Source organism: Pelmatolapia mariae, linkage group LG10_11 (genome assembly GCF_036321145.2).
Source record: "Pelmatolapia mariae isolate MD_Pm_ZW linkage group LG10_11, Pm_UMD_F_2, whole genome shotgun sequence".
Classification (NCBI taxonomy): Eukaryota; Metazoa; Chordata; class Actinopteri; order Cichliformes; family Cichlidae; genus Pelmatolapia; species Pelmatolapia mariae.
The window spans coordinates 71,865,635-71,892,396 of NC_086236.1; the positions used below are offsets into that span (position 1 = coordinate 71,865,635).

At 41.0% G+C, this 26,762-nt stretch overlaps 1 protein-coding gene across 1 annotated transcript in view; it reads right to left on the minus strand.

The window, feature by feature from the left end:
• The window catches only part of pear1 (platelet endothelial aggregation receptor 1), a 64,258-nt gene that overhangs the window by 10,025 nt on the left and 27,471 nt on the right, over nt 1-26,762 (minus strand). The window contains exons 2-18 of the mRNA XM_063486939.1: nt 26,229-26,339; nt 25,500-25,601; nt 25,305-25,405; nt 18,910-19,002; nt 11,746-11,992; nt 8,853-8,955; nt 8,396-8,532; nt 7,750-7,962; nt 6,644-6,818; nt 6,435-6,555; nt 6,166-6,329; nt 5,154-5,256; nt 3,605-3,757; nt 1,800-1,931; nt 1,568-1,699; nt 883-1,005; nt 429-647 (exon numbers count right to left, since the gene is read on the minus strand). Coding sequence (XP_063343009.1) covers nt 429-647; nt 883-1,005; nt 1,568-1,699; nt 1,800-1,931; nt 3,605-3,757; nt 5,154-5,256; nt 6,166-6,329; nt 6,435-6,555; nt 6,644-6,818; nt 7,750-7,962; nt 8,396-8,532; nt 8,853-8,955; nt 11,746-11,992; nt 18,910-19,002; nt 25,305-25,405; nt 25,500-25,601; nt 26,229-26,339 — 2,429 coding nt within the window. The remainder of the gene's footprint in view (nt 1-428; nt 648-882; nt 1,006-1,567; nt 1,700-1,799; nt 1,932-3,604; nt 3,758-5,153; nt 5,257-6,165; nt 6,330-6,434; nt 6,556-6,643; nt 6,819-7,749; nt 7,963-8,395; nt 8,533-8,852; nt 8,956-11,745; nt 11,993-18,909; nt 19,003-25,304; nt 25,406-25,499; nt 25,602-26,228; nt 26,340-26,762) is intronic.

Sequence of the window (26,762 nt, forward strand, 5' to 3'; positions counted from 1 at the left end):
AAAGTAAAGATGAAAGCAGTTTCTAAGGTGACTGGATTTTCAGGTGCAGCTGACTGTGCACGCTCCAGCAGGATATGACAGTAAAATGCTGGGTGATTGTTCCCACTGAACATGTCAGTTTGTCATTATCCAGCGATGTTCTCGTACCCCCTGTCTGCACTTACCAAACCTTACTGGAAACTGCATGGTGCTACACTACTACCACATTGTAGGTTTACGTTCAGTGCTAAATTATTGTTGCTGTAATTCAACCTTATATCCACAGGAGATGAATCCTGTGTTGAGATTCTGATGTTTCAAACTCTGAACAGTCTGACTGGATGTGTCAGATTTTACTTTGAATCTGTGTCGTTTTATGTTACACATACAGCACTCAGTGGGATGAGCCATTCTCTGCATGAGCAGACAGAAACATCTTCTGACTGTACCTGGAACGGCATATTCAGAGTTGACGGTGTGGCCGGTGGAGAAGGAGACAGTCGGAGTGTTGTTCTGCTTTTCCTTCTGCCTGCGGCGGTAAAGCAGCAGCAGAGCCAGCAGCAGGACCACCAGAATGACAAGCACAACGATGCCGGCGATGGCCCCCCACGACTCCCTCTCTCCAGGATTAAGACGACTCATGACACTCCCCGTCTGCTGAAAGGAGTCTGACAAGCAGAGGGTGGAAGGAGAGCTCGAGTACAACAACCAGAGGAGCTTTCATGATTAATTCATTATTAGCCCAAAATCCATGAACCACAGCACATTACAGGTTACATGTTCAATTCAGTTTTATTTATATAGCACCAAATCACAACAACAGTCGCCTCAAGGAGCTTTATATTGTAAGGTACTGTAAATGTCAGTGTAACTCCCAAACTTCTGCTAACATGAGGTCCGTACCTTGCTTGCAGTCGTCGCCTCTGTTTTCACACACACAGTCTCCAGTAAATCTGTCACAGAGGAGGTTGGCTGGACAGGAACAGGTCTGAGCACAGAGTTGACCGAAACGTCCCGGATCGCACGCTGGAAAACAAAGCACATTTCTATGACTTATTTCCCCTTCAGCAGCATCTGTATGATATATCTGTTGAAGTTTTACAGGACTCACTTGATTGCTCCTATTATTCTGTTAGGCCTCAGCTAATCTGAGTCACTGAGCTGGTCCTGTGTTTGTGCTGCTTTTTAATGCAAATATCTGTTTTGTTTCAGTTGTTCTGGTGAAAATTCTAGTATTTTGTTAGTCGAGCACTAATTAGCAGGTGTTTGTTTCTCTGTGATGCATCTGGACAGTTTATGATTGCTGCTTGCTGACTAAGCTAACTGGCAACAGCTGGTAGTTTAAATATGGTCACTTCCAGCTCTAAAGAAAAGCAAGATGCTCAGATCAACGCCTCACATTGGCTGCTTCCAATGATTAGAGTGGGTCTATGGATAAAAACAAGGCCCTGGCTGCTGGGAAGTTATAATAGTGATTATTAATCAACACATTACCATTTCAAGTTCTAGCCCTGTTGATACTCTAAACAAATCAAAAGCACCGTACTGTCCACGCTCTCATCTCTGCATGAAATCCTGTGGCACTCACGTTTGGAGCAGTCGATAGCGGTCCAGCCTGGTAAACATTCACAGTGACCGTTCCGGTGGTTGCACGTGGAGTTGTTGGCACAGGGAACACACACTTCAGAGCACTGTTTTCCAAAGTAGCCAGCTGGACAAACTGTAACCACAGAATATAACCTGCTAAATGTCCTGCACTCACTTGTAAATGAAAGATCAGCGGCTTTTTGTGATGACTGCTGATTAGTGAGAAAGCCCACCTTGGTCACAGTTTGGCCCAGTGTATCCAGGTAGACAGTCACACTCTCCTGTCACATGATGGCAGCGGTATGATTGGCCGCAGGACTGACACGTCATACTGCACTGGTCACCGTACGTACCCGTTCTGCATTCTGAGGGAAACAGTAGGGCTGATATTAGACAATGCATACAGCGAGCGAGTCTTTTATGGGCTCAAAATGTGGTCATAAATATTTTGTACTTGTAAATCAGTTTTGTATGTGTAAAAAGAATTTGTGTGTGCGTAAAAAAGATTTGTATGTGTAAAAAAGATTTGTATGTGTAAAAAAAGATTTGTGTGTGCGTAAAAAAGATTTGTATGTGTAAAAAAGATTTGTGTGTGCGTAAAAAAGATTTGTATGTGTAAAAAAGATTTGTGTGTGTGTAAAAAAGATTTGTATGTGTAAAAAAGATTTGTGTGTGTGTAAAAAAGATTTGTGTGTGCGTAAAAAAGATTTGTATGTGCGTAAAAAAGATTTGTATGTGTAAAAAAGATTTGTGTGTGGACTTAGCCAAAAAAACCCTGCAAGTTACAAGTACGGATTTTGACCCTATTTTTCTTCCTTTCATTTGATTGGTCAATGTCATGTCAATCACAAATGTAACAATCCAATCAGAGAACAGATGGGTTTGGCTGTCGGAGGGACGCTTTTTTTGAACTGCAGGTCTTTGAAGGGAATAAATGCCCTTTTACATGCCAACCCAGCGTTTTCCTTCATCACCAGGAAGGAAAACAGTCTGTGGTCGTCTGAGTTTGGTGATTTTTGTGTCACAGGTCTACGTGCTTAATACAGGCTTCCACAGCCTTTTCAACAGCGCTGCGGACCGCGGGGGGGGGGAGGCAGTGTTTTGGAAATGACAGTCTCCATTACAAAGCTTTCTTCCTTATGAATTAGCATACATGTTTTTATTGAACATTTGAAGAACTAGCAAAAAAACCCGAAACTCTTGTAGAGGACATAAAGTCAGAGATAGAAACGACAAGGAGCAGGTGCAGCTAGTACAGGTAGAGCTGCTGCAAAAACCCACAGAGCCCAGCAGCCAGCGCAACAAATTCTGGATCCTTTGCTTTTAGTTAGCATTAGCAGCACATCCTGTGTCCGATGTGAAAGGACTTTTATGCTGCGCACTGTGACTCACAGCAATGGTCCAGGGTCAGCCCTGACTTTGTGTTAATCTAATCCTAAAGTAATAATGGTATTTCTAACCACTGACATACCACAACTTTATCCTTTCAACAGCTACTGAAAGTTAGCGGACCTAGCTGCTATCGGATATTTATATAGAGATCCTCTAGCTTCAAACTGTATTACCCTTCAAGGACCTGCAGTTCAAAAAAGTGCCCCTCCGACAGGCAAACCCATCTGTCCTCTGATTGGATTGTTACATTTGTGATTGACATGACATTGACCAATCAGATGAAAGGAAGAAAAACAGGGTCAAAATCCGTACTTGTAACTTGCAGGGGTTTTTTGGCTAAGTCCACACACAAATCTTTTTTACACATACAAATCTTTTTTACACACACACAAATCTTTTTTACACATACAAATCTTTTTTACGCACACACAAATCTTTTTTACACATACAAATCTTTTTTACGCACACACAAATCTTTTTTTACACATACAAATCTTTTTTACACATACAAATCTTTTTTACGCACACACAAATTCTTTTTACACATACAAAACTGATTTACAAGTACAAAATATTTATGACCACATTTTGAGCCCATAGGGTCTTTAAGTCGTTTTTTTATTAACTCATCAGATACAACGCTCACTGTTTTGGCAGGTGACTCCCCAGTAACCTGGGCGGCACACACACGCTCCAGTTTCCCTCAAACACGTGTCGCTGTTTGGACAATGCTTGAAGCAGGTCTGGTTACAGTGGCGCCCCCACAGGCCCTCTGAACACGGCTCACTGCAGCGGGGACCTAAAGGAAATGAAGCAGTGAGCACATAAATGAAGCAGGAAATTACAACTTTTATTGACTCTAATCACATCATTTAGTTTAATAAAGGACCTACAGTTTTACATCTGCTAAAGTAAAGAGCAGAATGCCTTTCACTATCCCAAGTTTAAATCAGTTACTGATCTAAATACATAAAAACATGGTTATAACTGTATAAAAATTTAGTTGAAATGATAAGCAAGAACAGAGAGAAATGGGAACATGAGGGGGTTTTAGTGGTTAACAGTTTCAGAAATGTTGCTGCTGAGCAGCCAACTCTGAAATATTTGGTAATTTAGTGTTCTCACCAAAAAGATTTTTCACAACTGTAACTAACACATTTTCCCCGAAACACAAAGAGCCTGTTTTATTTGCATGGATGGGAGGTGCGAAACCAGAAAAAAAGTGCTTTTCATACTGGGCCATTCTAGCAGCCTTTTACGAGGCTGCACTGGGGTATGGACGTAAAAGTGAAACGCTAACATCAGCATGTCAACATTCACCTTCACGAGCACGAAACACATAAGTGTTAGGTTAACACAGTCCTCTCTAAACCCCCCAAATATTAGTCTCATCGAGTCAATAGAAGAAATGTTGGAGGTCAATAAGAGTGCAATATGTATGACTTTAACCCTGTGAGGTCATAAACATAACCCAGATCATATCTCTTAGAGAAAGCAAAAAAAAAAGGACTTTCTTGGAACAAATGTAAGAAATATTTCATGCATGTTAGAAGGTTTAGTTTTTGTCCCATATTTGTTAAAACACAGGAGAAAAACGTATTCACAAATGAAACGCTCTGTTTTCAAAGGGTTACAGTTTAGAGTCATTTCTGATCATCATTGAGACCTCACAGGCATACGGTCGAGTCAGGTGGTGTCGCAATAATCAGAAAAATGAATTTCAGATTGAAAAAACTTAATCTGGACAGTTGAGTAAGGCAACAAATGTTTAAGAACACCGCCTTCCCTTTTTAAATTGTCATATATGAAAAAGAAGGAGGAAGGAATTGGTGTTTAGTAATTCAATTCAATTCGGCTTTATTTATACAGCACCAAATCACAACAACAGTCACCTCAAGGTGCTTTACATTGTAAGGTAGACCCTACAATACAGAGAAAGAAGGAAGACAGGATAAGAGAGACAGAGATTAGTAACTAGTATGATATCTGATAGTAAGAAACTTGATTAATTGTACAAATCTGATTGGCTCTGACACTGCTTACATTTACAGCTAGACTTTAGAGTCACACAACAATGAGAATAAAGGAGAGCAAGGATGGTTTAAAACCTGTGGCTCACAGTTTATCAGACCAGACTCATCTGTGATACCAAAGCCAAGCTGGCAGCGATACATCAGCAGGACGTCATCACTTACCAGACCAGCCTGGCAGACAGTGGCACTCCCCGGTGGTAGCTTGGCAGCCGTTGGCATGAACACAATCACACCTCTTCAGGCAGCCAGGCCCAAACGTGCCCATCTGCACAATGAACAAGTGCCAACGGGCAAAGAACTGTCAGGGGAATCTCCTCCACATTCGGCCAGCCCAGTCAGAGTGAGACAAAATACTACACTGGCAATGTGATGTTGTGTAGACAGCCTGGTGGGCTGGCATCGCAAAGACAAGAGGGGTACTTTTCCAAAATGCAGATTAAAGCATACAGAGGGTGAGGTAAGGGATTCAAAGCTGGACACTTCTACAGGCTGCCTAATCAGAAAACAGACATCCGTAGAATTAGCAGCCGTAGTTTGAGTGTTAGTCTTATCAAAGACGTCATTCGTCTCATCAGTGTGACATGGACTAAACATAGACTGGACTTTTCTTATCTTGGAGAGCATTTATGTTACAAAGTGACATCTGTTTCTTTATAATACTGTGGCTTTAGTCTGGGGGGGGGGGGGCAATCCCTTTTTTGAACCACTGCTTTTATTTTGTTTATATTTTATATGCATTCAGTGTGTTATTGCACACTTATTAATTAAGAGCTCCATTTACCTTTATCTACTGATTTGTTGTGACAGGTTATTTTTATTAAATACACAAAAACAATATTTGATATATGTTATATATTTGTTTACATTCTAGTTTACCCATCAAGCTGAGTCATAAAAGCATTATTGCTGTTACTCTGTGCACTTGTATGCAGGTATGGTGTCTGACAACATCCGTAGTCAAGGTTCAAGGCTGTTTTTATTGTCGCCCTACAGAGAAAACTGTCTGAGACTAAAGACACTGCTGCATAGGACAGACGTGTCACAAAACAGCGCTCCCCGTTGTCTTGTAAAAGGATGAATCTTTTAATACCTGGTTTTCCAACATCTTTTACAACTTCAAGGGTAAATATTATATATAACTCTATATATACTGCCAGTATCTCCAGATACTCACCGGGCACGGTTGGTCACAGCGCGCCCCCTGCCAGCCAGCCGTGCAGGTGCAAGATCCATCTGCAGGGTTGCATTTTGCTCCGTTGGCACAGTGACACGTGGCATTGCATCCTGGACCCCAGGTTCCTTCGGAGCAGGGGATGGAGCAGTCTGGTCCTCGCCAGCCTGCAGACCCACAATCAACTGTAAGTCTTTGTTTTCCTTTTGGCCAGTTTTCCTTCATGATTGTATTCATTCTCCTCTGATTAACTGTTTTTCTTTATTCATTACCTTCTTTGCAGAAACAAGTTCCATCAATCGGTGAGCAGTCCACATAGTTTTTACAGGAGCACTCCAGGGAGCAGTTCTTGCCATAGGTGCCACTTTTACAGGGATTTTCACAGTGGAGCCCCTGCAGTAACCCCCAAAGTTTGGTTTACATGAAGACACAACAGGTATAGAAAGTGAGTCATGAGTCATTAATCTACTCTACCACTGACCGTGAAGCCCGGGGCGCAATGACATCGTCCTGTGGCCCCATCACACACCCCTCCATTCACACAAAGACACGGCTCCAGGCAGCCATGACCATAGAAACCATGAGCGCAGGTCTCATTGCAGTATAGTCCTGCCCAGCCCGGTTGGCATGTGCACTCTCCTTTCATTGGATGGCAGCTGGAGAGTGTAAGCAGACATAAATATGAATGGAGCAGTGAGAAACAGAGGACCTAATGCCAAAGAAAACCCACAGTCAGCGCGGGTCTACATGTACTTCAGTACTTGTCTTCATACTGCAGAGGGGCATGAAACCACTTTAAAGAAATTATTTTTGATGCTGCCATTTTTGAAAGTTCTGAGCTGGAGAATAATCTCATTGGTTGACTTTAGGGTTGATGGAGCCACTGCAGCATAAGATGTTAATCAGGCTCCGTGATGCCCACAAAGGCCTGAGAAATGAAAACATCTGTGGCTGTGTGGTCTGCTTAAAGCAGCTCTTTAATTACATGTAGTGCTGCAACATTATGATACGATATGATAACATTTAACCTATATTTGGGAATTTCCAGGTAAGCCTAACTGGATGAAGATCCTGGAATAGATAAGATTATTATGGGAGATCTCATTTGGTCTGGGAAGGATCACTCAGAAGGACTTGGAAAACATGGCTTTCTGGCTACATATAAGCACTGATGGATGGATGGTTGGATAATGTAAATAACATGCCATCAGCCACAGTTAAAATGGTACAATACTATGCAGATAAAGTAAATAACACATATTTATGAACCAGTTATTATAATATTATTGTTCAGAATCTTTTTGAGAAATATCTGAGAGTGCTGTGAACGCAAACTATATAATTAATAAAACTGTGTGTCTTGTAAAACCTACAATGTTATTAAAAGGGAGAAAAAAACACCCTTTGGTTAAACAGCGCAACATAAAGTGTAGAACAATGGTAGCGTCAAATATGTGAATTCAAATTACGAGAAAAAAAACTCAACTTCATTTAAATGTTTTTTTATTTTTCAGTTCACACTGCATGCATCACTATTCAAAGCAGTAAATGAAGCTTTTGCCAGACTCATGCCAAAGCTGCTCTTACCTGAGTGTGTGTTTGTCCTGACAGAGACACGTGCGCTCACAGTGCATGCCATATATGCCGTCTGGGCACATCCTGTCCCTGCAGTGCGGACCGCTGAAGCCCGGCTCGCACAGACAGGCTCCATCGATGTTGTAGCAGCGCGCACCGTTAGCACAGTCGCACACGCCTTTACAGTCCTGTCCGTAACTACCTGCAGCACACTCCTCCTTACACCTTAATGCAGGAAAACACACAGACAGGAAAAAGCTGGGGCAATGGGATAAAATATACAAATGTGTGTTTGAGCACAGTATGCACAAACCAAATCTAAACGTTCTGCATTCCTGTGCCTCTGCTGTTTGGTTTTGCCTGAATTTTGGAGAAAAACATGCTCAAATTACTCCCGTTCACTGACAAGAAATCATAGCCAGGCTGCCTTTTAATTTGAAGACAAAAAAATGGATGACAGTGCCAAAACAATTTAAAATGCTTTCTCCAGACAAAGGTTTCAATGGTAATGTCGAGGAGACAATTTTTCTCTGTCGCTGACTAATCCAAACATTAGACGTGGCACCGGTAAGCATACTGGAGAGGCACCTGCACAGGAGAAGCAAGAAAAGGCGGAAACAACCACACGCCGTCCAAAGATCCACTTTCACTTGCTTACCTGTGACCAGTGAAACCTTTAGCACACTGACACTGTCCAGTTTCAGCGTCACATTTTCCGTTGTTGTGGCAAACACACTCCTCAGTACAGTTTGGCCCAAACCTTCCTTCTGGACATCGCTCGGTACAGACTGGACCCTGAACAGCAGAATGGAAAAATCATTAAGCACACAGAAAAACAAAAAAGACAAATGGATATAGATGCATTATTGCAAAAATATGGACTAAAATGCCACTGGCTTCTGCACTCACTGAGAAAATAATGTGTCAGATGGGCTCGCAATCGGAACAACATGTGCAAGTCATGCAAGTGCATCCTTTCAAAATGTCAGTGTTACAAAAAAGTGACTGTTTTTCCAGAATTCGAAGCCAGCTGGAACATGAAACACGAGCTAATTTAAAACCTGGCAACCTGCATGAGTAACAGAAAAGTGCGAGCTAAAAGCCTCAAAATATACCGTCCATCCAGGTGGGCAAGCGCAGATCCCTTTCCCTTTACAGATGCCACCATTCTGGCACGGGCATCGCGCCTGGCATTTCCTCCTACACGAGGTCTCACAGCTGGGGAGGGGGGAAAGAAAAAAGATGGCTTAATGTCTCGTGACTGCAATTAACCACTTTTAGCCACAAAAGACTGCATTTGTGTTGGTACATTACTCAGAAACCTGCGGTACTCATTTTCAGCTCCATTAAAAAAAATTGTAGAGCGGTGTTGAATATTACGCAGTTCAAAATAAACCTTATCAATCTTTAAACTTTCCAGGGTGGACTTGCAGACTCCATGAATGTGGAAAACTGAGATGAAAAAGGCAGCTAGTTTATTCATCCTTTTGAAAACTGATTGATGCTCAATAAAGAAGAAATATATATTTCACAAGCTATAGGACCTTCTGCCGTCTGACAAATTTCACCGGAAATGGGTTAAAGGGTGTCTTTCACTTGGACTTATGGTTCCAGCTTTTTTTTTCTTTAATCTTGGCGAATATTTTTTTCTTTTCTTTAAGTTTCTTTTCAACTTAAAGAAAAGAAACATTTTGCAGGCATGTTATTTATATTGTGGTTTTACTTTGGTTTTATCAGCTGCACATCCATGATTTAAATCTCCCGTTTCTCTGCATCCCAAAGATGCTCTATTAGATTCAGATCTGGGGATCATTTAAACGTTGTTATGCTAAATAAACGCTGCTCAGTATAACCTGAGCTTTGTTACATGGTGCATTATCCTGCTGGAAGCAGTCGTCAAAAGAAGGTTACACTGTGCTCATAAATATTCATCTATACTCAGCTAGACTGTTTACTTGATGCTAAGGGCCTCAAAGTGTGTCAAGAAAATATCCAACACATCATTACAAAATCAACAACAAGCCAAAGCTTTGATCCAAAGCAAGATGGATCCATGCTTTCATGTTGTTTACACCAAACTGTGACCCTGCCATCCAAATGTCACAACAGAAACTGAGACTAATTAGACCAGGTAATATTTCCCAAACTGTTGTCATCTGATTTTGTTGGGTCAATTTCCTGTTTTTAGCTGACAGGAGCGGCATCCAGTGTGGTCTTCTGCTGCCAATGTGTTTCAAGGCTCGGCATGTTGTGCATTCTGAAATGTTGTTCTGCATACTTTTGTTGTAACAAGTGGTGAAAATACAGAAAAACATAATAGATCAACTTCTGGACTAAATTTTTGAATTTTTATGTCTAAAAGTAGCTGAATATGTAAAAAGAATCAAGATGATCCACCAATTCCTCTTCCGGTAATGCAAGGAATCATCAGAGCAGTTGGAATGTGTCTTTAACCAATCACATTAGAGATTACAACCATCGCAAGGATATTACATTTTCTAAAACGGATGATATGAAAATGCTACAAATATACACAATTATTGACCCAGATTTATCCCCTAATCACTGTTGCCAAGCCGCCTTTTTTATTTAGCTCAAAGTGGAGTGTTGTGCTTTCACATTGGCAGAATGAAAGTTTCCACTAATGTGTAGTGGGGAAGTGTTTTTACTGCTTACTCATCCTCAGGGGCATCTAAAAAACAGGGCGTAACAGATGACTCATGGAGTACAGAGTAGACCATCAGGGTCTCTTTTCAATCTTCAAATTAACTCACGGAAACAAATAAAGAGATGGATCAGCAAAGAGGAAGATGAGGGTCTAACATACCTCTGGAGAACATTCAGGTAATTAAGTAGGGTCTAATCAAGTGCTGTATTAAATGTCTCCCAAAAGAAATAACTAACAAAGTACAATATTCTAAAAACGGCTCCTAATGAAAAGGAAAATACACTGTTAACTTTTTAGCAAGAGCGACTCGCAGAAGGCTGCTAAAATATCTGAACTGTTAGATGGATTGCAATCTAATTTTATACAGGCACTCATGGCTTCCCAATCCTAAATTCATCCCACCGCACCTCCATAATAAACGGGACCCAAAGAATCTGCTGCCAACGTCTCACAGAGGTCCAGGCCCTGAGGGGTCGGAGCTATTTTGGTGGCATGAAAGGTGGTTTTAATTTTGTGGCTAACTGGTGTGCATCTCTTCAGCATTTCTAATTAGTGTGTCAGGCATCATTCTGATTTGATTAACTTCTTGGTTACCGCTAACACAACTGCTAACAAGGTATCAATCTTCAAGCTGTATATTTTCTTGCATCCGATAACCTAAATATAGTCCCACAAATGTCTAGTGTGATCTTACTTTTGCTCACCAGACGCTTTTAGCACATTAGGATGAATATCTGCTTCGACTCTTAGGATTAATCACTAATCTGACCATATTTTTCCATCAGAATTTCTTCCATAGCCTGGAGCTGAAAGTTGATTTTTGTACCTTACATTCCTAATAATCATCTACTAACATTTCTTCTAGTGTCACCACAAGGTTACAACAGACTTTAAATGTGCTTTCAGTATTTATTCCCCAAGCAGAAATAACTGCCTACCCTTCGAGTTTTAATCCAGCACCATCATGGGGCCAGAATTTGTGAGATAATTGTCAAAATATGCAATATATACATATACAAAGTACAGACTCGGCTGCTAAGAAAATGTTAGCATTAACAGATTAAGGAAAGCTGGTGAATATGGTTAATGTTGGCACTTTGGATTTGTCATTTTGTCATCATCGTGCTTGCACAGCTGTGGTCTCTGTGAGGCAGATGGTTCATTTCGCATCTTTCATGCAAATCTCGCCCAAGAGTCAGATTTTGAATGAAACTGAAAAGTAAATTCTTTATAGAGAAACATTGCCAATGTTTGTCTGTAAATTTTTATCACTTTTTACAAAGTCAGTGTTGGATTTTAGAAATTTGATATGCTAAGCTGTTTTGTTTGTTTGCACTTACTAAGTCCCTGTGAATCCATCCCGACAAATGCACTCTCCTGTTGCTTTATCGCAGGATCCTCCAGTTGCACACTTGCACCTCTGCAGACAGCGCTTCCCAAAAGTGCCTGCTGGACACGACTCTTCACAGTAGCGTCCATTGAACCCTGGAGGACAGCGACATGTTCCCTTCACAGGGTCGCAGAGAGCTCCGTTCTCACACTTGCACTGCTGCTTGCAGTTCGCTCCCCAGTGTTTATCGTCACAGTCTGAAAGGTCAAAGGGCAAACTCAGTATATTGAATCATGTAAAACATTAGCCTTTCCCAACATTTTTATATATCTTTTGATTTTGTTTCAAACTGAAAGAGTTAGTTCCTAAATAGATATATACCGCAATCATGGTATTGGCTTGCTCAGATCATACCCTTCAAATCTCATATGGGGCACATGTAACCTGTTTCAGCCTGCTGCACAGCTTCTCCTTGTAATTGTCTGACTTAATGTCACGTCTGCTGCCATGCATGCTCTGTCATCTACTGGGGCTCTTGTTGCAGCTCTCCACGTATGGCTTGTTGGCCATAGCCTTTCTATAGCTCTTGACTGCAACCGGGGGGTAGTAACGAAATAAATACAGGAACCTGCAATATGGGCTCCTCTTCTTTGTGTTTGTGCTGTTGTTGGTGTTTAGCTCTGGGGAATATAAAAAGATCTCATCTGGAGTGGAGTGAAGCCAAGTGTTAAATCCTTGATGTTTATTTGCTTTGATGCTTCATCTTTGTTCTCCTTTTCAAGCCAGCTTTTCAAGCCATGAGCATTTGACCCACACATAACTCTCTCACCATAACGGGATGCATCGTTGGCTTTTTTAGGACTTCCACCAAGCTCGTCTCTGCATGGGCTGAATTCCCACAATCCCTTTGTGTAGACAAAGACAAACCGACGCAGGACCGTAAATGGTGCATTGAGGGGTGTTCAGAAAGAAGAAGACTAGCAACTGTTCAATGACCACAGACCCTGGAATGTCATTGAAATTCACCAATTTGCAGAGATGAGTCAGAGTAACACTGACCAATGAGAAGAGAGCACACCCTGAGATATGTTCTTCTCAACTTTGAGGGAAGCAATCGAAGCAGCTGCCAACGGGAGAAATTGATACCACTGACTGGCATGTGATGAGGTGAGAAATACAAGCACAACATACATAATGATGTTCTAAAGTCTAAGTGAAACAAGCAAATCACTTCATATGTGGATGAGACTTTAGGAAGAACCGGCAGGATGCAGAGCAGAGCCACGCGGCCAGATTACAGCAGATGGAAACGATGATCTTCTTTCAGCTGAAGTGGTCCTGATTGATCTCAGCTAAAAAAGGATTCATCTCAGCTTTCAAACACGTCTTTCCAAAAATCAGACTGAGCATGTGTTTATACAGGACATTGCATTACTGTATTTATTCTGAAAAAAAGTTGTCCTTTTGTTTTGTTTTTTTTCCACAACCCCCACAGCTCGTGCAGTCACACGACTCCACACACTCACACGACGGAGCTTCTCACTTTCATTGCCCACATTTTCCAGCGATTTAAACCAGTCGTTTTCCAGTAAAACCTCCTGCTTCTCTAAACAGTGAGTCAAAGCTACTCTGCGATGCTGGAAATGAAATAAAAACACCGAGTCAAAATAAAATTACATGTGATTATTGAAACTTGCATACGGTGCAAGTATGATGATTTTGTGTCCGTTCTGTTTCTCCTAATTGATTTTCCTCCCCACACACTGTTATGTATGCTCAAATATATGATGTCATGGGAAACAAACAGAAACAAATGTGATTAGATTCTGTGCCCTGTTCAACAACAACAAGAGAGGGAGTGTCTGATGCCATTCTTCCTCAACCAAATCTATCCCTTTAGCTTGCAAATGTTACGTTACTGGCAGATAATTTGGAATTGGCAGGGAGATCTGCACAGAGAAGATTTTAATGGAAAATAATGCAGAAGCCTGGTGATTGGCTCTCGAGGCTTGCATGCAGAGGAAATTCACACAAGGTTTGGATTTCAGTTCATGATGAAGAGATCTTAGTCCATGGAGAGAACCCAGATTGGTCATGGGCGCATTCTTAAAATTTCTCATCAATTACCTCGACTATCTTGGACATCGGAGAAAACGTGATATCCAATAACACTGACGTAACTGATGGATGGGAGTCAGTTATCTTCTCCCGAGCTAAAAGTGTTTCCAACAATTTCACGCTGACCTGCAGTGAATCATCCTCTGCTCTGTGAGTTACACTCCATACGTGTACGTGTCTCACCCCCACCTTTGCCTGTGTTGAACATAGGCCCGAGCACGGCTTAGAAAAATACAAGGAACTGCATTGACTGTTACTCTCAGCATGTACAGCCAAATTTGGCGTGGAGCAAATCGCGCTGCCACAGACTGTAGTGTTTATTGCACTTACTCGAAGCCTCTTTTGTTTAAAAGAACCATAACTTCACTTGTTCTCTGTGTGGGCATTGGAGAAGGCAGTATGTCACGTTGAGTAATGAGAAACTCAGCTGGAGCAGCGATTATGTTTACACAGACATTCTCCAGGGCACCGGGGCAGATTTACTGAAGGGCTCTGAGAGCTGACTGCTGATACAACCAGCAGTTGTTTGAGTGAGTGGATGACATTTACCAGAGTGGACATGAACAGGAAGCTATAATCCCATTTTTATTAGTCTTACTGTGGAAATTGATTTTCAAGATTGTACATTTTGAAAAAGGATAAGTAATCTGGATATATGTGAATTTAAACTTTCGATAAAATGATTATAAATCCCATTTGCCATTCTTGTTACTTGGGCTTTCAATATCAGATATGGCCAATTTATTCTTGATATAGCTGTATAAGATGTCCACAATTCAATTATTTTTGTTTCAGGTATCAAACATGCAGTGGTCTACTGCGTGTTTGATAGTGCTGCTACTGTATATCAGCTGCATTCTCTCAAAGAAAAAGAAAATGTCTTCAGTGGAGACATTGGCCTTGTTTCTGTTGCAGGAACTAACAAACCGTTTCATCTTAGTGCATCTTTGTGCATGCTCTTACTGCAGAAACCAGCCTGTAGGACCTCTTTCTGAGTTCTTGCCATTAGAGAAAACAAGCACAGTCACCATTTAAGGCATGTCTGAGCTTCCCCCAAAACTGCTGAGTCTTGCTCAACCCTGATTATGAAAACTCAGAAAAAGCTTTCTTTCATGTAATCACATCCTCCTCATGTTGCTCACATGAATGCAGTCGCATTGGAAACCCAGTACAGCTTAAATCAAGTTATGGAAACATATTTTCACATGTTAACATTAGTTGCTATGACTTTGTTCACTTGTCTCCGAGCCCTCTCTTTTTCTCCTGTCACTTTACTGCCCTCCTAGCTTAAGGGTTTTCAGGACATACATGCAGCGAATGTTTTGCTCATGTTGACATGGCTTAATTTGCACAAATATGGATTTCCCCAGCTTCTATGTAATCATAGCATGTGAAAATGTTTCTTTGCTTTGGTGTGAAAGAACAGTGAGTGCAGGCTGCTGTAATATCAAACACTAACATTTGCCAAATACAGTAGTTGGATGTTATAATCGGCAGTACAGCTTATTAAATTGTCTCACTTTTTTTTTTAAACTGAACTGAACAGTCAAAGCTGTTGCAGTATTGCTCCATCACATCATGAGACACATGATTTCAGTGGAAACAGAACAGCCAAAAGGCCCAAACAGGGCTCCATTACTCTAAGTGTTCGCACCACCGAGTCGCTCCCAAACCTGCAGCGGCCAATAGAATTATCCAAAACATGATTCTGTATGTCCTTAAACACATCATGAGTACTAAAAAACTATGTTTGGATATGGATGGTTTAGATTTATGTCTAGTAATTTTGCAACTGCAGATATCCACAACTGGATATTTGCTGACAACAGTTTGCAGTACAACAGTGGATTGGAATCAAGTACTGCTTCCAGTTGGGAACCAGCTCTCGATTTCCATGAGAATTACATGACTCCAAGACTATCACTTCCTTTTATCAGAGCTGGCATAGTTTTCCAACAGCTGCACATTGCAAAACAATGACTTCAAACTAATGGCAGTAGAGCCTTTGCTTACCTGATTCACATGGAAGCATTTTTATTCCGTTTCTACTCAGTGTTACGAGTTTGAGAGTTAGCAGGCTCTTCTCGACACAAATATGATAATGAATCAGTTCATAATATGACACATAACAAGAATCAATTGCTATCAAACAAATCTTATCATCACTCCCACATTGGAGATGTGATTTCTGAGCACCCAGCTGGCTGAGTCCTTCATCAGTTAATTATTCACATCTGTTTGTTTGCACGTACTTTAGCCAACCTATGTCCAGCACTGATTTAATCATTATAATAGAGAGTCAAAATTGCCCAAACGTTGATGTCAAGGGAGCATTGAAAGCCCATTTTCCTTTCTAAGTGTTTGCATCTGTGAAAGTACTTCATTAACCTGCCCTGTGCCTGATAGGTTATCACAGTAACACATGCAGAAATGATGGCCTTCAATTTTGAACTATGAAATATCTGAGAAACACATTTTCTCAACTTTGATTAGAGAAATTTATCCTACAGAATAAAAGTGTGGAGGGGGAGGCTGGGATGAAGTTGGTACGGAGGAGAGCTGGTAAAGGTGGTTGAGTTTAAATATCCAGGATCAACCACCCAAAAAACAGACAGTCCACAAGAGAAATGAAGAAGACAGTGCAGGCAGGATGGAGCTGAGTGTCAGGGGTGATGTGTGACAGAAGGACAGCTGCAAGAGTGAAAGGGAAGGTTTACAAGATGGCAGTGAGACCTGCTGTGATGTTTGGTTTGGGGATGGTGGCGCTGACAGAAAAACAGGAGGCCGAGCTGGAGGTGAGTGACCAGGATGGACAAGATTAGAAAAGACCGGTATTAGACAGCCAAGGCTCAGGCAGTTTGAACAGGTGCAGAGGAGAGAGTGGATATACTGGACAAAGCATAATAAAGACAGAACTTCCAGGCAGGAGGAAAAAAGGAAGACCACAGATTCATGGATGTAGTGAAGGAGGACATGGAGAGACTTGGTGTGACAGAAGAGGATGCTAATAATAGGGTGAGATGGAAGCAGATGAGCCCCTGTGGTGACCAATAAAAGGAAGCAGCCAAAAGAAGAAGACGATGCTGTGTATAAAAATATTTTTCATCTGAGCAGTAAAATATTGACACCACTTCTATGTTAGCGATTCAGCTGCACAACAAAACATGTAAAACTGATTGTGTTGACGATCAAAGTGACATTATTCTAAACTGCAAACCTTAAATATGGATTTTCACAGGATCACAGAGCTCTTATGCACCTCACACTTTAATAATGGAAATCTAGTCTTCACAGTATGAATGATCCTATAAAACATATCTTGCTACTCAACTTGTGGCAGTAAAACTACAAAACAAGCTTAAATTATAAATTAATTTGAGTTCTTGTTGATATTTCAGTGGCATTGGCGTTCTGTCCCTGAGTATGTACAGTACTAAAAATAGGTAATCTTGTAAAAAAGAATTTCTAAATAAAGTTTAACAAAAAAATCCTCCTCCCTTCTGTGTTGAAGATATGACTATGTACCCACAGGACGAGTCATTAATTTGACCACTACTGTGATTCAAACTGGAATCTGCATTACTGCATGCAAGTAAAGCCACTAACTGCTGCACGCTTCAGAGCTGGCATGTGCTCAGTGTCCTTTATGAAGAATGCAGACAGACACGATGGGAACATTCTTCCTTTTCCCGTGTGTATTGTCCGAGCAGCGCCTTGGGTTTTGCTTGCATCCTAACAAGCAGCACTCACTGGTGAGTTTTGGAATTCACCCTTCAGGGTCCCTGAAAAACCTGCTTTGGGGGCTAGAAAATCTGTCCGTGAGGAATACCAGAGGCTTCATTGCCTCTTTGTCCATTTCATCCCAACCCCCTTCTCTATTTTTTTCTCAAGTTGAGCCATCTCTCTGCTAAATCTAGTCTCTATATTCATGAGCAAACAGAATGAAGAGTTTTCAGTATGAAAACATTAGGCCCCTCTCCTCTTTCCCACAGCTAGCTAGCTCAACACACAGGCATCCAGGAAGTGTGGGGTCATATTCTGCCAAGAAAGACTCCATTACAGGAGCCAAGAAGAAAAAGGAGTGGAAGAGGAGAAAAGAAAAGAAGAAACTTAAAGTGTGGGTTAGGGTAGCAGGGAAGTGTAAGAAGAGACAGAGAGAAGTGAGCCATGCAAAAGAAGGAGAGTGGGGTAACATTTTCCATTTCCTCTTCCCATCATCCCGCTGTCAAGGCATTAATTGCTACCCGCTAAAGCTAATTCCTGCTCTCTGCAAACGAATGGGGGAAAACAGAAGAGGGGGGCTGTGTACTGTTGACCCAGCTGAGTGCGATGAAATGGGGCTGAATATAGTGGAAAACGGGGGAAACAGGAGCCCCTTAAAAATGCAGCTCTGGGTTCACACTCCACTGTTTGGATGATCAAATTTAAAAAGATTTCAAAAAAGACAAACAGGGTTAGATTCACGACTCTCAGCGGTTATATAACTATTTCTGCTGACTTCAGTTCTGTAACAGGAGCCAAAAAGTGCAGCAGGATCAGCCTTAACTCTTCTTTATGGACTCCTTTCTGTGCATGAAACAGTACTTAACTCGTAACTTACCACCTCTTCACCGCTTGTGTTTGTAGGTAGTGATTGTTTTATTCCTTTTATTTTGACAGCACATGTCAGCTTTTTTAAGAAAAGCTGATTTGACATTGCTTCTTCTTTTTTTGTCAGTAACCGTGAACGAACGTTGGAGGTTCAGCTCAGCGTCCTTGTGGACTAGTAAACTGGTTTCTGGACTGAGTCTGATATAAATGAGTCACTGCTGTGCATGCGGTAATGCTCCCTTGCTGTTTCCATTGGAGAGGCTTCAGTGTGTGATGGAGAGGTGTATGTGAAGATCAGCCACTTGACTAATGGCCATTGCTCATTTCCTGCTGTGAATGTGAAGTGTATTCTTTCTGTGGAGCTGAAGGGAAAGGGAAAGAGACGAAAGCAACAGGAGAAACAGCAAATGAGAGAAGAGACGAGAGTGAGGAAATGTCTGTAAGCGAGAGGAAGGCTGATTCATACCGCTGGAGCAGTCATCTCCTCGCCAGCCTCCCTCGCACTGGCAGCGATCTGGAGCGACACACCGGCCGTGGACGCACTCCTTAGTGCAGCGAGCTGTTGGTGAGAAGGAACAGAATTAGAAACAGATTTGTGGAGAAGGGTCAGGGTTTTAAAGAAGCTTTAATGTTTGCGTTATCTCAAGCTTTTGGCCAGAAAATTGGATAATGTCACAAAAGCACAGTAGCTTTTTATTTAACCAGGTTCCACTGAGGCTGGTGACCTCTTTTTCCAGAGAGACTCGCCAAGCGCTTTCAATCAGGACGATCCAACATCAGGCAGGCAAATAAAACTGTTGAAAAACCAGGTTACGAAGTATGAGGGCACAAAGAAAATGAAAACTTAGTAAAAGACAGGTGTGTGTATGAAAAATGGACATGCACAGCCTTTAAAAAGCAATGCATAAACCTGCATTCTTTCTATCTGCAAGCAAGGGGTGATCAGTCTGGTGCAGAAAGTAGTCCATTTATAAATGAGAGAAAATGACGCTCACTAAACACCAGATTATGGTCTCAGCGGCAGGTTTGAATTCTGCATTCCACTGTATACTTCAAATCCATCTCGTCACATACAATAGGCCCCATCGTATCTTAAAGACCCATTTATCACGCCAACACAACACTTCACTCTCAGACTGCTTGTGTTTCCAAGAATTTCTAAAAGTGGAATGGGAGGCAGAGCACTCAGCTATCAGCTCTGGGTTTGGTTTCAGGAGACAAACGCCCTCTCTGAGAGTCTGCCTTCTAAAGAATAGCCTTCAAACTTTCCACGTTTGATAAAGCATATAGTTAGGGCTGGATATAATGACCCTAAACTATCCATAAGTTATGATGCCATCCACTCAGCCATGCCCAGTGACTTCCCATGACGCACTAGGTTTTTCTTCTCCACACCTATTTCATTCCACATGTGTTTATATTAGTACTACTGGATATCATCAGATTTTGTCTTCTGACAACCGTGTGTGTTTTTTCCTGTCTCTTTATTTCAACCAGTGGTGGCAGATGGCTGCCCCTCCCTGAACATGGTTATGCTGGAAGCCTCTTCCTGTTGAGAGGGAGTTCTTCTTTCCTACAGTGGCCAAGTGTTGCATTATGAAACTGTCTGATTGTTGGGGTTTTCTTCCCAATCCTATAGGAGCTTTACCTCACAATATACAGCACCTTGAGGTGACCATTGTTGTGAACTGGCTTTATATGAATAAAACTGAACTGAAGGTTTGTTTTTTTAAAATTATGGTCCTATAAACTACCTTGCAACTTAACCTTTCAAACCATTGCAAAACAACTGAATCTAATAAAAGAAAACCTAAACGCATATCTTTCTTTATGGCACAGACTGCAAACTATTTAATTAATAGCCTGATATGTCGCTTTTTTCAGTCAGTCTGGTATCAATGCAAAATCCCTTCACGTCATAGCTCAGCTGGCTTACTTTGATGTAACACAGTAGTATCCTTGGTAGAAGTATCCCTTGTTATCATGCTTGGTTTCAATAAACCGAGGTGGTGTTGATCAAAATGACCAACTCAAGGCTTTAAAACAAGAGTCCATTAACCAGTTTGTGATGTTGCATTACCTATGTCCATTTTTTATATACAGTCCAGACTAAAAGAACAATTTACTGCTAGGTTAGTTAAGCCTTTTACCTAAAGGATACCACATATTTAACTCAGTTTGTTTCTGCAAACTCATACTGGCTGCAGTAGCAAACATACTGTTTTCTCTTCATACGCTGGAACAGGCAGGGGGAGATGTGTCTTGGGAGATTATGATTGGACGATGAGCTCCATGAAATCACTCCGAAGATATGAGGGTAGTTTGTCCAGCATGGCCTCGTAAATAAAAACATACCCATGACTCAAGAGCGAGATGGCCGGCCAACAGCAGACTACAGGACACAGCGATGAGTTATTGGTTTAAAAGTTAGACTTGATGCGCTGTGATGAGTCCAGTTTACAGAGACATTGCAGTGATATGTTGGTGAATAAAACGTCGTCGTAATCAGTGGCAGCAACAGGCTTTTTCCTGGCTTTGAAAGAACAAACTCACTTTCACTCAAAAATAGCTTGACTCAGAGTCACTGTCTGCCACTGAAGACTGCAAGAAACAAGCTGAAGAAAAGAAAACAATTAATCTGAAGATTATTTTCTGGAATCATTGTGTAAAAGTCTGCGAAATCTCTTTAAAGTAAAACAAATAAAAAATAACAGATGACTTTCCAGAAGCTGGGATGACATCTTCAGAGGTCTTCTGTGCAGTTCCAAAGATATTCAGTTTGCAATGATACAAAACAGAAGTGCAACAAATCATCACAAGAATGACAAATTTATTTTCTACTGCTTGGTTCATTGATTGATTAATCCTTGCAGCTAAGCTTTTTCCCATTTTCATTTTTTGTAAGATTCCAGAGTTACTAATTATGCTTCATGTCGGCATGATTTTGTTCTTTCAAAATGTTTTTTTTAATCATTAAACGCCATGAAATAGATTTCAAAGCAACAAATCTGAGTTGTTTATACAATCAAAATCTATTCAACTGTATTATTTCCCAGTAAATGTATTCCACCCATCGTAAGCGGCGCACGAGCTGCCAGCTCGACAGCTGGGCTCAACCATGCAATTGAAAGCTCCAGTGTTAAGATGCCATTCAGACTGTCAAGGAGCTTCCTTGTAAAAAGAGTCTCTCAGCTGTGCGCAAGCCAACATCATAAACGGCTCTGCTGTTAATTAAGTGAATTCAAACATGCATTTATGACTGGAGACTACAAATCTCTTTAATTTTTTTGTTACAAAAGCGTTTTCTCTGCTGACAGCAACGTGCTGCGAATGCACATGTTTTTCTTTCAATTCAAACTCAATAAACAGTAATTTTACTGATTACTTTTTCCCCTTTAATTGAAGGCGTGCGGATACTGGGGGAGGGAAACTTGGGGATCTAACATGTCATCAAACGAACAAGGTAAACATAATTATAGGTAATTATATATATTTAGAAAAAAACACTACATTGTACAGAAACTGGGTTCAGAGTTATAGATGACACGTCGATGGGGGATATTTCAATTACAAAGCTCAAAACACGCTCATCTGGTTCGGTTCAGGCCTTTCTCGTGTCAGTCATGAAAATCAGAGGCTTGTGCTGAAGGTGGCACACAATAGGCAACCGTAAACGCATATTATCTTCGCTGGGCGACAAGCATCCGTCTACAAAATGTCAGCTTTTCAAGCACAAAGCACGCAAGCCTTCTTATTATCATAATTTACTCCTAAGATCATCCAGCGATGTATGGGAAGGTCTGTGAAGCTACAGTAGAATTTCCTCAAACCATGCAGGCTCACGTGCGGTTTCCCGTTATTTATATCTGTCGCTGCTGTTTGTAAGCAATAACAGAGTGTCAGTGCGCTGCTGACAGCTGCAACAGTTTCAACCTATGCGACTACACTGATCAGTCACATTATTTAAACCAGCCAAGAAGAGAGTAGCAGCCATGTGGAGAGAGGCACAAAGCTCCCGATTAAACCTGCGTCATGTTTCAGGCAAGTGATTGAAGCAAATACCAACGGGACTGAAGAAACTGTTGACTGTGGTAAATACACTACAGAGCGTCACCTCTGCAATATCAGTTGGTTACTAACTAACCATCAGCTACAAAGTCCTTGTATGTTGATAGTTGGGATTCTTCATCGTGGTAATCAGTGTTGGTCAAGTTACTTGAAAAAAGTAATCAGTAACTAATTACTGATTACTTCCTGAAAAAGTAATCCTGTTACTTTACTGATTACTTATTTTCAAAAGTAATTAGTTACTTAGTTACTTTTTAAAACATGATTTATATAAAGCAATAGATCTTTCAGCCTAATTCTACTTTTTCTACATAATCCATCATATAAAATGTAATCAAATGAAAAAGTCTCTTTTTAAAACTTGTTTTATTAGTTTTAATCTTATATAAACTGACAAACTCAGGCGCCCCACGTTTGTGTGAAAAAAGAGAGCTGGTAACTTCAAACTTCCACCTACAGAGTCTTATTTCCGCAACTGGGGTTAATATTGTGTCTCCTTTGAACCAACAAAACCACTCTGCCCCTTCAGGGCATGGATGGTGGATTTCTGAGTCCTGTGGCTTGCAATGTGAAGCTGCAGAAAATGGGGTTTGTACCAGTTTATTCCTTGGATGCTCAGTCAGACAGGGATCTTGAGAGGTTAGAGGCAGATTTGGCATATTGGGATCTTTGTCATGTTCCTCAAGCTGGTTCTGAGCATTTTACATTACTGTTGGGCAAACTGTCCTGGTGGGAGAGGCTGCTGTGGGCGGTTAGGTGTGTCACACTGTTTAGGTGTACATACACCTTGAGTAACATCTTCATGAACAAGAAGAACCATTTTTTTAGGCAGAACATTAGATAATGACGAGATTATGAGTGCCGTGCATACTTTACCTGTTAAGTTGTTTTGTTTTTGCAATTCAAATTGTGATGGCATTTAAAACAGCACCAAATACTTCCACGTATATTTAAGTTGGGGTCATTTAGATGGACAGCAATTATAAGACAACATGATGATACAATACCTGAGGCACAAATCAAATCAATGTGGATGAAAGTTTGTAACTTTAATTAAAATGAAGCTGTACAAATGTATTGGTAAAATTGCTTTACTACTCTATAATGTAATTTTTTTAATGAATTTATTATACTCATTTCCAGCGTCATATTTTTACTCTCTGACTTTACTGAAGAATCTTTGTATGATTCAGTTTTTAATGGGTCTCGGTGCAGCCCGTCAGTTCATCCTCTACCAACAAGCTGCTTTAGCTCCTCTTACTTTAAGGCCACCATCACTAAAGTAGAAAAAATGAATATATAGGATATACAATACTTACTTATTTAAAAAATGAGCTTACATACTTTATTTTTGCATCATGATACATGAAAACAAGCTGACCAAATGCTGAATTCATACAAATGATGACATTGATATGAAGCATTCTTTGCTTTGAGCTGCAGAGGCAGCAGTGCCACACGTCTGAACTCAACAGAAGCTTAACTATTATAACAAAAGTTCCTAAAATGATGTGAAATCTCGGAATGAAAACACATCAAATATATTTTTCTGAAAAATTCCAGCAATTACTGCCAGCAGGATGAGAAACTTTAGTGAACCTACAATTTTGGTTATTCATGTGCCACGTGCTGCTCATACTGACGATGCACACTGCATGGGAAAAGAGGAAATAAAACGCTTTCTTTGAGTAATGTGAATAAGTTACTGGGTGCACAAATGTAGCACAGTATTGCTTTCAAACTAATCAGTGTGTTGGTACTGATTGACTTGGTTGATGTTCTTTTTGTCTATAAGCCAGTGTCAGAATGCTTTTCCTTTTGTACTTTTCATTTCAGTGCCTTAACATTAGTATTTTGGCTGCTTCAAGCTTTTTTTAAAGACAAAAGTTGACATATTTGGATGACAGGGCTGTGCAAAGCAGCAGCCACAACCTGTACAGATGCACAGACACTTATCTTGTCCCTGAGAAACCTGCTGGACAGGCTGTGCCTCACAATAAGCTGCACAATAAGCTGTGTGTCTTCAGATAATTCTGTTAATCTCTCATCCTCGATAGATTCAATGACTTGAATTTGAAGATGAGGCCTTGCAGGGTGCCGGCTAAAGCTTGAGTTATACAACCAATAATACAGTTGTTATTATGGAGGGGTTGGGAGGGGGGAGATGCTGTTTTTAACACCAGCTGTTCACATGATTTCTAATGCTTTTAAGTTTTTCCCTTTTAAGGGAATACCCTTTTAAGTCAAAGGGGATTGGGCTGTTTTTCAAACCAGTCACAAGTGGCCGTAAGAGGAACTGCAGTTTTTCCTGAGAGCTGTCTGGGGAGGTTCTCTGCACAGTGTTCGCTGTATTCCTGTTTTTTAAATAGAAGTGCAACAGAATACACTTAAATAGAATTATCTAATAAATGTCTGTCTATGACACAGCCTTGTATTTTTATCAGTCTGTTGTGAGACACTAATTAGAAGATAACTGTGCCTGTGCATCGCACCTGCTCCACTTATAAATGTAACCTGCTACACTTAGCCAATAACTTTAAACTTCACTGCCTTGTTAAGTGAAACCAGTGAGTAGCATCGCTGTGGCTGTACGTCTTTAGTATAAGGAAAAATGTAACAGTGTAATCATTACTCACCTTTATCTTGTTTCATTCTTGTAGCGAGAACTTTAATGTCGGTTTTGGTCTCTGCTAAAAGTTCTCCAGACCGAATTGTCTCACCTTTCTGTCTTAGTAACATGGCACTGATGCACAAGTAGGAGCAAAGAGTGCAAAGGTTTCCACAGCTACTTACGGACACATTTGCCTCGACTCTCGTAGTAGCCTGGACAGCACTGGTATCTCTTGCGGTAATCAGTCTTCACCGCCTGCCTGTAGGCTGTTTTGTAGGTGATCCTGAAAGAATAACATAGGGCGCACATTATGTTTTGACTCTCCCCTGGCAGGAAGAGGAAGTCAGGAAGGAAATGAATCATTCTGCTTCAGCTACCTGTGGCGCATGCATTTGTAGGAAGTCCGTGGATCCGAGCAGGGCTCCTCTCCCACTTGGTCATAAGGATGCAAGTAGGACTCCTTTACTGAGGTGGTGAAGCTGTAAGGCAGAACAGCAGAAACAGTGTAAATACTACACCCACTCACAGGAGATGGAAAACTTTATGATTTTTTTATGAGTGGCAGTGCTGTTCGTCATCATCATCGGTCCTGTCTGAATTATCTAAACAGCTATTAGATGCACTTAGATGCACTCACAGAGTCTGTGAGAAAGATGGAATTGACAGAATTGAAGCACACACCCTGGGTGTAGATGACATCAACAACACTCGATGCCATTGTAAATTTCTGCCATACTGTGGCCTCAGTTTAGTAAAGACGTGCCATGTATCTGTTTTACAGTAAATTGTCTGACTGAACTCTGTTTTCTTGCATTTCATTGGTCTGTTAGTCACCCAAATGGTTTTATCCTAAACACAAATGACTAAAGCAATAAAAGTGAATGCTGAAATTTAATTAGAAAGTTGACTTTGAGCCTCCACAGAGGAGGTACCATAAATAACACCAATGTTCTTTTTATTTGGCTGTTTTTGTGTCCTAATGTCTCCTCTGACCACTTTAACTTTTAAATTCAGTAAATTGCATTTTTTCATATATGCAATGTATGATGATTACATTGTATCATAACAGTGACAGTTGTTTGTTTGTGTGTTTAAGCAGGCCTCACCTCTCCCACGTGCTGCACACATTGGGGTCTCTTGGGTCCAGAGAGCAGCTCAGTCCAATCAGGATGCTAAAAAGCAGCAGGACGGCAGGGCTCTGCAGGGTCGGCATGGTGCTGAAGGGAAGGAGAAGCAGAGACTTTTACAGTGGACTGTATAAACCTCAGCAGGTCACAGGAGCAAAACGCATCCCTGTTGTTTTTACAGAACAAAATACAGTAACATACAAAGTATACGTGACTGGCTGATGGAACAACAACAGTGACAAATCTGAGCTTTAAACCTCTTCTGTTCAATCACACTGTGGAAAATATTCTACAGCTGGAGTTTTACACTCATTGTTTTGTTTTTGCTTTGCTATTATTAACACTTCACAGCTTGGAGGATGGAAAGATTCATTGAAAAACTGGTTTGGGGCACCCACAAATTCCAGTTAAATAAAAGTAAAAGACTTCATTAAAGCTCAGCAGAGGTGAGGCAAAGTGCCAGACTTGAGCGTAACGCTGCCCGCTGAGCTCCGCGCCGTCTCAGCCGAGAGC